Source organism: Notolabrus celidotus, chromosome 17 (assembly GCF_009762535.1).
Source record: "Notolabrus celidotus isolate fNotCel1 chromosome 17, fNotCel1.pri, whole genome shotgun sequence".
In the NCBI taxonomy this organism is placed as follows: domain Eukaryota; kingdom Metazoa; phylum Chordata; class Actinopteri; order Labriformes; family Labridae; genus Notolabrus; species Notolabrus celidotus.
Window position 1 is genome coordinate 10,986,221 of NC_048288.1, and position 12,532 is coordinate 10,998,752.

Genomic DNA, 12,532 nt, shown 5'->3' on the forward strand with positions numbered 1-12,532 from the left:
TTTTCAATTTTGGTGCTTAGGATGTGAGCTCTGAAAACACTCAACGACATCAGTTTTGTAAAGAAAATCAGTACTAGCAGCACAAAAGACACCTTCAGGGGACACAGGCCCTTAAGGTGTTAGGTTTATGTGACATTCTCGCATTCTTACAAACTCTGCACATATTCACATAACCCCTTTTCTTTTCACCATTAACCAACTAGCTAAACTATGTACCAAAGGTACAAAGTTTTTTGTGTGAGATGCAGCAAAATCTAACATTCCCCCAAAAAAGTATTGCTAATGCAGCAAATCATATTTGTTGAGTTGTCCTCATATTAAATATTTTATATTGTCAGCACATGTAGGGCACGTCATGTTTGTATCATAAGTAGTTGACGTTGGTGAAGCTGTGGCACCCACATTTTCTCTTCAGCAAATCAACAGAACAGAACAGAAAATAGTGTTATTTCAGTGCCAGAAAGCCTTCTTTAAATAGTGATGAATGAAGTACCAGTGATAATTAAGGAAGATTTCAAGAGATTTGAAAGCTAAGCCCAGATAAACAAAGACAGTGTATCTCAAAATAAAAATCATAAATAAAGCATGTCTATCATAACTTGTTTGTGCCGGATTTGTTTGTTGAAGCACCTTAGCTTCTCATAAGTCATGGATCCTGTTTTTTTTTGTGTCACTTCTTCATGTTCTGTCTACAAATGTATGCAAATTACCCTTGTATCCTTTATGCTAATCCATTTGAAGGAGGTAATAACACAAAACTGTTCTATTTTCAGCACATCAGATTATAACTGTCATTTTTCTGCTTTTTCTGTGTTGTGCCTCTAACTCCTCTCCTTCTCCTCTCAGGAAGAGGTAGCCATGCAGAGCTGTGGTTACTCCTGCTCCCCTCTCAATGTGGTGGACCTCATAGTGGATATCATGTTCATCATTGACATCCTCATCAACTTCAGGTCTGACAGTAATATGCAGTGTAATAGTATTGTCAGTTGTGCAGTTGGATGTATCTTAATATGGATTATATGCATCCATCTCCCCCCCAGTGAAGCCAAAATACCGCCATGAGGGGCGCTGAGATATTTAGTTAGAGACGTATTTTCGAATCAAGTCGTGCTGAGACATATAGCTCGTAAACGCCCAAATTGACTTCAAACCTCTTCTGCTAAACAAAACCAAAGTGTAGCTTTTCAGTAAAACGTTCAAGATCTTTCAGGTTTGCTCATTATCGCAGAACAGATTGTTGTTTCAGTTTAAAGCAGACATTTATAAAGTTATAAACGTATCATGACTCTTGCATGAGCGTTTATGTTTTCTCTCTTTCTGTTATACCGCTTCAGTAGCTGCGTCCCCTCTTTTTACCATCAAATAACTTGTTAAAAATACCCTACTTTGATTAAAGCACATAAATCAGCATGATAATGACAGAAACCAGAAAACCAGAAAATTAAATTTGATGAGTGTTTTAATTTTCTGGTTTTGCCCATATTCCATCTGTTAACATGGAGGAAACAGACTTTGCGACCCATATTGCAGCCAGTGATAAGTATGAGCTCTAAAAGTTTTGGCTTTACTTTGGGGGAGATGATGTGCTCTCCATGTTTTATGCAGTTTATGATGTGAATGCAAAATGAACATATTTTCACCCAATTTTACCTGGAAGTCGTGCTGGCTTTAACTTCGGGAGCAGTCATGTCATCCATCTTTTTAACTCAACCTATGAGTTGTGCTGGAAATAGAAGTAGTATTGTTGTAGCAGTTTCAATTGTTGTAATTAAAACAGCTGTGGTATTAGTTGAATAAGCCATAGAAAATCCAAACAGCTTTAAGTCTAGTTTCTAACTTGAAAGCTTTGTTCTCATAATCTGTTAGTAGAGATGGTTTGTAAAGAGAAATGCAATTTGTATAATCTGTATTAAATATTTTCTTTGTTTGGTTATTATTTTTGTTCTCTGTCTGTCTGTCTGTTTGTCTATTTTTTGTATAATTATTATTTCAACAGTTCATAATGCAGAGGAACAGTATTAACTTCAAGGTTAAAGGCTCACAATTAAAGCTCCTGTGAGGAACTTACTGCTTGTATCATATTTTGCCACCCCATTTGGTCAAAGTGATACCTTTATCTCTTTGCTGATGGTTTCCTGTACAGATGTAAGCAGTGTTTTCTGTCTTCGTCTCACCTTATACTTTTCATACTCATATGTATCACTCACTGTGACTGTTTGCAGACAAAAATGTTAAAAAGGGGTTTTCCATGTAAGGATGTCCCAATCCCAATCCCGATCTCAACTATCCGATCGGAGCTGATCCTTAACTTTTTTAAATTGATTGGTGATCTGCATTTGAGCTGATCTTCTCATTTGATCATTTACGGTCACTGTCACTGAACACAATTTGCAGCTGAAGACGCAAGTGTAATTGAGCGTTCTGAGTTCACTTAACCGCATATACATAATGAGAAAATAATAAATGGCACATTGATGTAGAACTGATTTAAATGTTATTGTAAAACTCACATGTGGGCCGCCAGACAATTAACAGAAAAAAGCATATTTCTACGCACCCTACGGTAACTCTCCAGGGACATATGGTTCAAAAAGGCGAAAACATAAATCAAACACAGGACAGTCTATTACATTAGCATTAGCAACCTCCTGGCTAACGGCAGCTGCTGTTCTCTATACCAGCATGCCACTCTGTAGCTAGTGGCATGTAACGGGGCATGTTTCAATCTTGTGTCACTCCCAATATTTACGTTCTCTGTCTCGCAGCCAGATGATGCCATTGTGGATCGCGCACAGTCTCATGTTAGTTGCGTTCAGAGCAGCCTCAGATTTAAGCATGCTGTAATGCATGAACACCAGTTTGGTGAGCTTGTAAAACAGATTATGAGTTTGACAACAATGCTAGCTGGATTAAGTTGAATGGAATAAACATAAGACATATTTTAGTTATTTTTTTAAATACTTATTTTTTTTAAAGGAAAAGAAAACAGTGTGCAGCTCAACTCTCTTACCTCTTGTGCAACTATTATCTAGGCAAACACAAATATCGGATTGGGACTCAGTATAGGCAAATATTCAATATGGAAAAATTTGATTGGGAGCCCAAAAAGCTAATCAGGGCATCCCTATTAGCATCCATTAATAATTCCATTCCACAAATTGTCCATCTTGTTGCTAATGGTCTTGTTTGCTTTTGTAGGTCATAATGAGGTCTCACAGTTAATTTCAGTCTGTTTCATAACCAGTGAAAATCTCCTCACAGGAGCTTTGAAACTCTCATGGAGATGTTTAGTATTACAGTGAGAATACTAGCAGCTTATTTTTCTCTGCTGTCTTGGCAGGGTCTGCCTCAGATTATAATCAGATACTTATTATGTTCAGTTGAAGTATCAGTCAGATACTTTAGGTAAATGGTACAATGTCTGTTATGTTGTTATCTGCCTTCCTTTTCTTAGGACAACATATGTCAACACTAATGATGAGGTGGTGAGCCATCCAGTGCGTATCGCCGTCCACTACTTCAAAGGCTGGTTCCTCATCGACATGGTGGCTGCTATCCCCTTTGACCTGCTCATCTACCGCAATGGAGAGGAGGTATGTGAGGACCTGTGAGGACCAACGTAGAGCGAGACAAGGAGAATGAGAGAGAAATACTTTTGCTGCATTGACATCAAGCCTGCCATTGCTGATGCTGTCACAGATTTTTAAATAAAATCAGACTGGAAGAGGGGATGAGAAACAGAGAGGTAAAAACTGTGAGGAAGTGGAAGGAGGGAGACAGGGAGGGCAGGGAATAAGAGAAAGAATAAGAGAGGCAGAGGTGGGTTTACTTCTTGTTTCATAATTTAATTGTCTCCACAGGGAGGCTGGCTGCTGTCACCTGCAGTGGAGCATCAAAATGAATGTGTCTACCTCACACTTTACATTGAATTGAGCAGAATGACACTGATAAAAACAAGTAGCTTAATTAATTTTGACAGATAGTGGATTTACAGAACATTGCTTTGTGATAGTTGATTAATTTTTTTTAGCAATTTGCTTAGAAAAATAACAAACATTCAGGATCTGCTGCTTTACTCTATGTCACATGATTGTACATTCATTTATAGTCTTTCAGCTTTGGCTAATGGTCATATCATACAAAGGTATTATAGACTTTTCCTCCTATTGTGCTTTACTTCTCTTATCCTTAATTTCCAAAAGGAAATTCAGCTCAGTGGTTAAAATCACACGCTCCATCTATAGAGGCTAGATTAACCACTCTTTCCTCCTTGTTTCAGTCTTTCCACTGTCCTATAGGGAAGGAAAGCCCAAGAAATAACCTTAGAATAATAAAAGTTTCCTTCAAAAAACCTCTTACTGTGACCATCAATCACCCCCTCTTCACTCATTCACCCGCACCTTACATAAAACACTCAGTTTGTCTATAAATTGAGCCGTTAATTGAGACAATTATGAATCATCGTTCTTTTTCTGCATCACTGACAGCTGAGGAGTGGCACATGGGTAATTTTCTCATCAATATGATTTGAAACATTGCATTTTAGGATTGTTAGCTGAGGGACTGTGACATTTATGCTCCTTTTTGTTGCATAACATGAATTTAGAGAAAACTTTACAGAGAATGTAGTTTACAGTAGATGTCAGACATAGACATCCATGTAAATATTTGTTAGTTTCAGGAAATTTACACCCCAAATGTTTTCAGACCAAGAGACTCAAAATTAAAGCAATTCATTCAGCTCTGTCTCTCTTTTGTTTCCCAATATGGCACCAAATCACATTTTTTCTTTCCACTTTTTAGTATTAATCTAAAGTTATTTTTTTGTATATTTGAGAGTTACCTCTTAGTTGTCTTTAATACCAAATGATTTGCTGAACTTCTTTAAATTAGATGACAATGTTATAGCGATGTTTTTTTAAACTGGAAAGAGCTACAGAGTCAAAGAGGATGTTATACAATTACCTTTACAGTCTGAGTTGTATACTTTGGATGATCAAGCAGAACTTTTTGTATGATATGATAGACATCCTGCTTCTCCCTTTAAACAAAAGTGAAGCCAAAATAGCCTTCCTCTTGGGTGCTGACCAGGGCCGGAACCAGACATTTTTTAACTCTGGTTGCTAAACTGGGGCCCTGACTTCTATATAAAAATACAAGTCCTATCCCTGTGTATATTCATACCTTTAAGAAGTACTACAACAAAATGGCAAAACAAAATAATCTACTTAGCTAAAGTCTGTAAGGACTCAAAAGGATGTATTTCCAAAGTTGAAATAAAGTACAAACAAAAGACAAGATGTTACATTCAATGCAAGAAAATCTTGCAACACAGCCGGAATTGTTGATTTTGATGTTAGTTCCACCTCTGACATGGCCAGACAGCCAATTATGGTTTAGGATTTCGTCTTTCACTGGTGGCATCATTAGGAGAAAGAGGTGGTAGGTAGACATCAGCTGGTAGAGTCATGGTGTTGATTCCCCTCTTCTTATATCGAGTTCAGTGACTCCTGTGTTGGATTTATGTCATGCATTCCTCCTCCACTCTCTGTTGCACACAGTGCCAAAGGAGCTGCAACTGTCAACAGAGATGTCAATTGTGGCATTATACCATCTTTTTATAACATCAAATAACTGATCAAAACTACAATTCTCTGAAAAAAAAACAACCTTGAAATTAAATTTGCACGAAAAAAACTACCGAACTAAAATGACAAACAGTAAGTTTGAAAAAAAAAAAAAAAAACACTTTTATGATTTACTCATGTTCCATCTGTTGACATAAGGCAGGAGAGGTTTATGACCAATACAATACAGTAGTCAGTCACCAGGGGGCTGTCAACTTGTTTTGGCTTCACTTTTGAGGATCTTTCATCTCGTCCATCTTGCATTTCCCATCTGTTGATATGGACGCGGCTGGCTTTGTAGCCTATTCTGCAGCCAGTCTCGAAGGGACAATCTGTATGTTTTGGCTTCACTTTTGGGTGGAATGTCATGTCGGACATCTTTTTATACAGTCTGTGATAAAAAATCATTTAAATGTCTCTTTAAGAAAGTAAATAACACAAATAGGCTCAGGCTGCAACACTAGTACTGTATAGATCAGAGTACAATTATGTATTTATGATATTAGCATTACCAGCATCTCAATCTGTATCTATGTAAATGTGCTGAAGTTGGTGAATTAGCTTATTTTCCTCTCAAGTTGCAGGACCAGTTTTATAGGTGCTATGGTTTGGTTTTCTAAATGATAGAAAAGTGAAGTGATGGAGGTGTTAGGCAGAGAATTATATGCTGTGGGAGGTGGATGTTGGTAGGAAGTGGTGGGAGTTAGATATAGAGGGAGGGGAAGGTGAGTTACACATGTAGGCTGCTGGAGCCTTCTGATCATACTTCCCACGTAATGAGCATGAAAACCAAAGTTGATGGAATCACTCCACACAGCAGCTCAGCACTGCATCATTACAAGAGTATGGGATGATTCCAATGCATTTAGAAATAACAGGAAGCAGCAACACAATGTGGAACTGTGAATTATGCCAACTATCAGGCCAACATTGATGAATGTGGAAATTCCCCAACATCCAGTGCTGCCAAGTTTCACTTCATTGATGCTGTCCGTGAGAGGCCACAGAGCCAAGAAAGTAGAGATTTTTCTCAGCAGACAGCTATTATTTACTGTGAAAACACACACAGACACATACACACACACTCGGCTCTCTGCCAGCGCAATAATCGGCCTGTTACTTATTTGTTGTATGGACATGGAGGGGGGCAGCTCAATGCAAGTGCAGCCCACTGAAATAAAAAAAAGGAGTCAGGATTTACCTCCTCCACAACGGTGAATCACATCAGGAGATGGACGGGGCTGCACCACCTTTGTGTGTATGTGAGAATGTGTGTGTATGATAAGATGACAGCAGGTGGGAAAGCAGTGAGGTGATATCAGAGTCACTTTGTTTTCTGCTGTGCTTTGCATTACCTTATCTGGACTTGTTTTCTCTCCCACCAGACCACCACTCTGATTGGTCTGCTGAAAACAGCTCGTCTCCTGCGGTTGGTGAGAGTTGCCAGAAAGCTTGATCGCTACTCGGAGTATGGTGCAGCTGTCCTCTTCCTCCTCATGTGCACCTTTGCCCTGATCGCTCACTGGCTGGCCTGCATCTGGTACAGTTTCATGAAGTTTACTTTGTTACCACCACAGTTGTTTAAAAGTATACTGTCAAAATTTTGCACCTGTAACAATTGCAGCATATTTGACTCAATTCCAAGTCAAGAAACTTCACTCTCATATCCCTCAAGGTCTTTTCAGTGTGCTTTTTCAGTTTTAGCAGTATTGTCTTCGTATTGCTAACCTCGGTACACAGAATACAGAAATACTGTCAATGTTTGACTTTCTTCAAACTCTGTCGAGGCAGATGGCTGTCTAACTTTAGTCTGGTTCTGCTGGAGGTTTCTGCCTGTTAAAGGAAGTTTTTCCTTGCCACTGTAACTAGCTAAATTCTGCAAAGTGCTCTGCTCACGGTGGATTAAGATGAGATCAGACTGAGTCTTACCCTATCTTGATATCGGATCTTTTTTAATCATTTATCATAGAGTATGGTCTAAACTTCCTATGTTTGTAAAAGTGTCTTGAGATAACATTAGTTGTGATTTGGCGCTACAAAAATAAAGATTGGTTGTTTGATTGACTTTTTCCAGGTATGCCATTGGCAGCGTAGAGAGGAATGGTTCCATTGGTTGGCTGCACACGTTGGGGGACCAGTTGGGAAAACACTACAACGACTCCATTCCAGGTACTACGAGGAAAAACAATGTAGTGGTAACACCAGCTAACACTGGTGTAATGTCACTGCCTGTGCGCTTAATAATAACAGATAAATACATGATGTCGATTTTAAGGTGGATTAGCAATGCTGACATCAGTCGTACTTATTCCAAATAACTTTCTTTCAATATTTAATTTACCCCACAGGTTCAGGTCCCTCCATCAAAGACAAGTATGTCACCGCTCTGTACTTCACCTTCAGCAGTCTGACCAGTGTGGGCTTTGGCAACGTGTCACCAAACACCAACTCTGAGAAGATCTTCTCCATCTGTGTCATGCTCATAGGATGTAAGTACGAACATTATGCCAAAAGTTCATCTATGCCATAACTCTTTGGCTTCACACCTGGGTAGGAGAAAGTGCAAGAACAACAGGGTTTCACTGTGTTGAAGTCAACTTACTTTCAAAATAATTAAATTGGAAATAATTTATATTCCTTTTTACTTTTTTTTTCTCTATTACTGCATTATATTGTTTTGTATAAGATTTGATTCTTTTTTCATTGGGCTCCCTAAGTACTTCTTGATGAACAGTAGTAGAGGCTTTGGGAGATTGTATTTTATTTTATTTTTTTCAAAAGAGGATCTTTTCTATGTGGATTTAAGTCAAATCAAAGGTTGTTTATAAATCTGTGGGATTTAATTTTTGCTCACTGAAATATAGTGTATTGAAGGCCTGAATGACTTTAACAGTTTTCATTATTGCTTTTGTTGTGAAGATTAAATATGGTTCTTGGCAGATGGGGAAATTAGAAACAAAATAAAATAACCAATAATAATATTTGATAAAAAATTTAAAATAAAATAAAAACATCAGTCAATTGTTAACTTTAATTTTAAACTGACTTATCATCAAAATAGGTACCAGCCCTTTATTTGGCATTCTGTGCATTTCTATGGTCAGTCTCTTTTATGTGCTCCACTGTCCTGTGTTTCAAACCGTATAGATCTTATTTTAGTAATACTTGGCTTAAAAACAGTGAAAGAAAATAAAGTCCACCTGTATTTTGTTGAGGAGAATGCCAAATTCAAACATTTTCACACCCATCATATGATATGACTTTTCTGCAGACTGGAGTCAGCACAGTGGGAATAACACTTCACCACATTGTGTCAGTTATTGAATTCAGATGTATTTTTTCTGCTTTTGCTTGAACAATTTCCCTGTTACAGTCACAGCTCCTGGACAGAGCCATAGATCGTGCCCTTCATTGTGAAAGCATATCATCTGATGATTTATTAAAACAGCTCCTCAGCAGTAGATTCTAATATCCTCTTGTATGCATAACTTCCTTTTTAAAAAGTGATTACCTAGTCTGCACGCTGGTGGTGATCTAGGAAACCATAGGATGAGAAATTAAATGTGATATTTAAAAGTAGTGTTCAGTCTATAAAGTTAGCAGAAGGTGGTCACAGCTTGATTGTAGCCCGTTAGTTTGCTAATGAAATAAATTATAAATGAAATAGATTTTTAACTTCAGTTGCACAAAGGTATAATCAGACTTGGAGGCTGTTAGTCAGCTGGGCCTTTTCTGTTTTTATTTTTAGTTTTGGCTTTGTTTCTCCTCCTGATGGTTTTGGAGTTTTGCTTTGCCAAAAAAAAACAACAACCTGAGGCTTGTGAAATTTTCCATTATTGAACTACAATATTCTGTTGCTCTGGAAAAGAACTGTGCTATAAAATAGCAATCAGTATTATATGAGCCTTTCTAATAGAGTCTGGGATCAATAGTGTCCTTTGTGACACAATCTGCTACATTCACACTTTCCCACAAAGCAGTTTTTGTGGGTTATGAGGATGGTGATGGGAGCTGACAGAGGTTGGGAGGTTAGCAGGATCCAACATGACAAAGGGACAAAACAGGGAGGCCCATGAAGGATCCGACACAAAACACTCAGTCCTCTGCAGACAAAACTCATTAGATCAGTCAAACTGTTCTACAGAGGACTCACTTCACACAAAAACGGCTGTATGAAAGTAATTATTCTGCTGGAAGCCTTGATGAAACATTATCTTTGTATCTAGATCATTCATGCTAACTCAAAAATGTCCACAAAGGTTTCCAACATGTTAAATGATTCTTATTACGCAGATGTGTTACATACTTGATTCTGATTGGTCATTGCATAGCATTATTTAACAGCAATAGTCTCTTACTTCCTCAGTTGACTGTCACTATGAAAAACAGAACACTGCTAGAGCTTTAATTACAAACTCTGGAGGACTAGCTGTGATCAAATACATGCACAACAAGTTGATTTCTGTTAGTTTATGGTGTAAAACCATGAAAAAAGATGAAAACAACAGAGATAAAACACATTACCCCTTGGGCTATGAGAGACAAATCTACAAAATGAAAGATGGCACATGATGTCAAGACTTGACAGAGCTTGTGACAAGGCTTCACTTCAAGGTCCTGCTAACCATGTCAGGGTTTCATTCTGCTGTAATAACACTCTCACACATCATCCCTTACTTTTGCTGAATGGTAAAGTTTAAACATGAATCTAAGTTATTGTACACATTATAACAATGTTGTTATAATGTGGGAAACAGGCAGCGTGAGTGGAAACAGGAAAAAAATATATAACCAGGATTTTTCTTGCTCTACTGGCTCAAGTTTTAATAGGGCCAGGCATTCACAGGAGACACACAAAAATATGGTTGAGTCCCTGTCGGATGAAACTAAAAGAAACATTATAAGAGCAAGAAAAAACAGAGCAAAGAGCAACAGCCATGTTCAAACAGATTGTATAGCAGGTCACCTGATCACTTGGCTAATCAGGCAGGAGCTCTGGAATCATTGGAACCTCAACTGAGGTGGGCTTAATCACCTTACCTGAAATTAAACAGACCCTGTGTTAAACCACATTAATGAACAAAAAATGAACCCTCCCAAGAGGTAAACCAAGCATATTTGGCTATGGAAGCAAATCAACAATAAACCCTTTTTTCCTTTAACATAAACAGAGAAGAAAGGTAGTTCCAATAAAAAAAAAACATTACCTTCAAACAAAAAAACTCAAATACTCAAAGACACACTGACTGCATAAACACAACATTTTATGATCAAGATGAATATGCACCTTCTACTTGATCCAATGTTCAGAATTTACAGAATTTCAAACAAACTAAGATTGTGGCATTAAGGCCTCATGACATACTTATTTGCAATTTAGCTAATTGCGACTGAAATCATACTCCCTCATCTTTTGAAATATGAATACATTGTTGTGAAAAAACGGAACACTTTTTGATACAAGTGTTCAGAGTCAACTTCCGCAGGCTTTGTTCAGAGTAAATGAGGATCAAGATTGTATCAGCAGTTTGAGTCAAACAGTTCAAGTCAAGTTCAAAGCTTGTGAGTTTTTATCTTTCATTTTTTCTTTGGAGAAAAATCTTTTTGCAACAGTTTCTCAACCAACAACCTTGAAACCAGAACTTTTAAAATTCATTTATGCACAGAAAGAGGGCAATGGAGTCATCCATCACTTACACTGGAATTGTGAAAGGTTTGTGTTGCATTAAGGTAGAATGAAAGAAATATGAACCAGTGCTCTAATAGAATACGCTGTCGGTGTAATAGTTCATCCTATTCATACTGAAAGAAAACTTTGGTGCAGAGCTCCGATGATTTAATTCAAAAGTTTAAAAAGGTCCTCAAGAGTCTGAGGTTATTGTTTTCCCTTTAGGTCTGACATTTCTTCTGTTCACAGAGGATATGATAAAAAGACACTATCTGAATTAAATTTCAAGGCATGATATTTGCGCCTCTGTAGCGTCTCACATTCAATATGAATGTCTCTGAGGCGTGATGGGACTTGGGACCAAATCGCCACACCGCTGTGCTGGCATTGGAGGTCATGACAGAGGTGTCACAGGGGCGATATGGGGTCGTTAGTAGCCTGCAGGGTGGAACAGTGCTGTGTGCGCTTGTGCATGTCTGAGTGTGTAATTGTGAAGCCGTGCGTTTACCTGGTTCTGCTCCCTGGGACACCAATATCATACTGTTGCAGCATGAAAATGAAAGTACAGAGGTGTGATGATGTGGAAGTTTTGGTGCTGTTCCTGACGCATGGTATGAAAAGGGCTCGTATGACATGCTCAGAAGTAGTCGCAAGTGTGAGCACATGAAGGCAAAATGGATATTTTATTACAAGTCACGGATATATGACTTGAGTATCATAACTTTTTTGGACTTAGATAGATTTATATATAGTCTCAGAGATTGGGCTGTGGTCTTAGCAGTCAAAAAATGACTTATTGTACTTAATCTATGGAGCGGATAATGTATGGTTTACGGATAGTTATGGGAAGTAGAATCCTGACAGGTTGGGACAAGACCCCCACGCTAAGCGGATTGGTCAAAACCCCTTGACGATGGTTATTAACTTTCACTAACATGAGGCTTCACGTCAGGGTCTTTTCTCACCCTGAAGGTCTGGACCGCTCATGGTTTCAAGTTCAAGTTTCTTGGTAGCGATCGGTAACATAAACTTGCACCCACCTTCTCCACTGTTGCTAATAAGGCTGGACAGGGTCCAATATGAAAATGTCCGTAGCCTGCTGAGTTAGCTTGCTAACTGAAACTAACTCACCTTATGGTCTATGTTATCAACAAGCAGAAGCAAAATGTGCTGGAACTCCTATCCATGGATTGATTTGACATGACGTGTGATCAGTTTGCCTCTGGCAATGCTCATT

At 38.2% G+C, this 12,532-nt stretch overlaps 1 protein-coding gene across 4 annotated transcripts in view; it reads left to right on the plus strand.

Annotated features, from left to right (window-relative positions):
- kcnh2b (potassium voltage-gated channel, subfamily H (eag-related), member 2b) overlaps positions 1-12,532 on the plus strand; it is a 359,270-nt gene that overhangs the window by 327,676 nt on the left and 19,062 nt on the right. For all 4 annotated transcript variants that reach the window (XM_034706260.1, XM_034706259.1, XM_034706261.1 and 1 more), the window contains exons 8-12: positions 847-950; positions 3,455-3,593; positions 7,013-7,167; positions 7,702-7,796; positions 7,976-8,116. In XM_034706260.1, the coding sequence (XP_034562151.1) occupies positions 847-950; positions 3,455-3,593; positions 7,013-7,167; positions 7,702-7,796; positions 7,976-8,116 (634 nt within the window). The remainder of the gene's footprint in view (positions 1-846; positions 951-3,454; positions 3,594-7,012; positions 7,168-7,701; positions 7,797-7,975; positions 8,117-12,532) is intronic.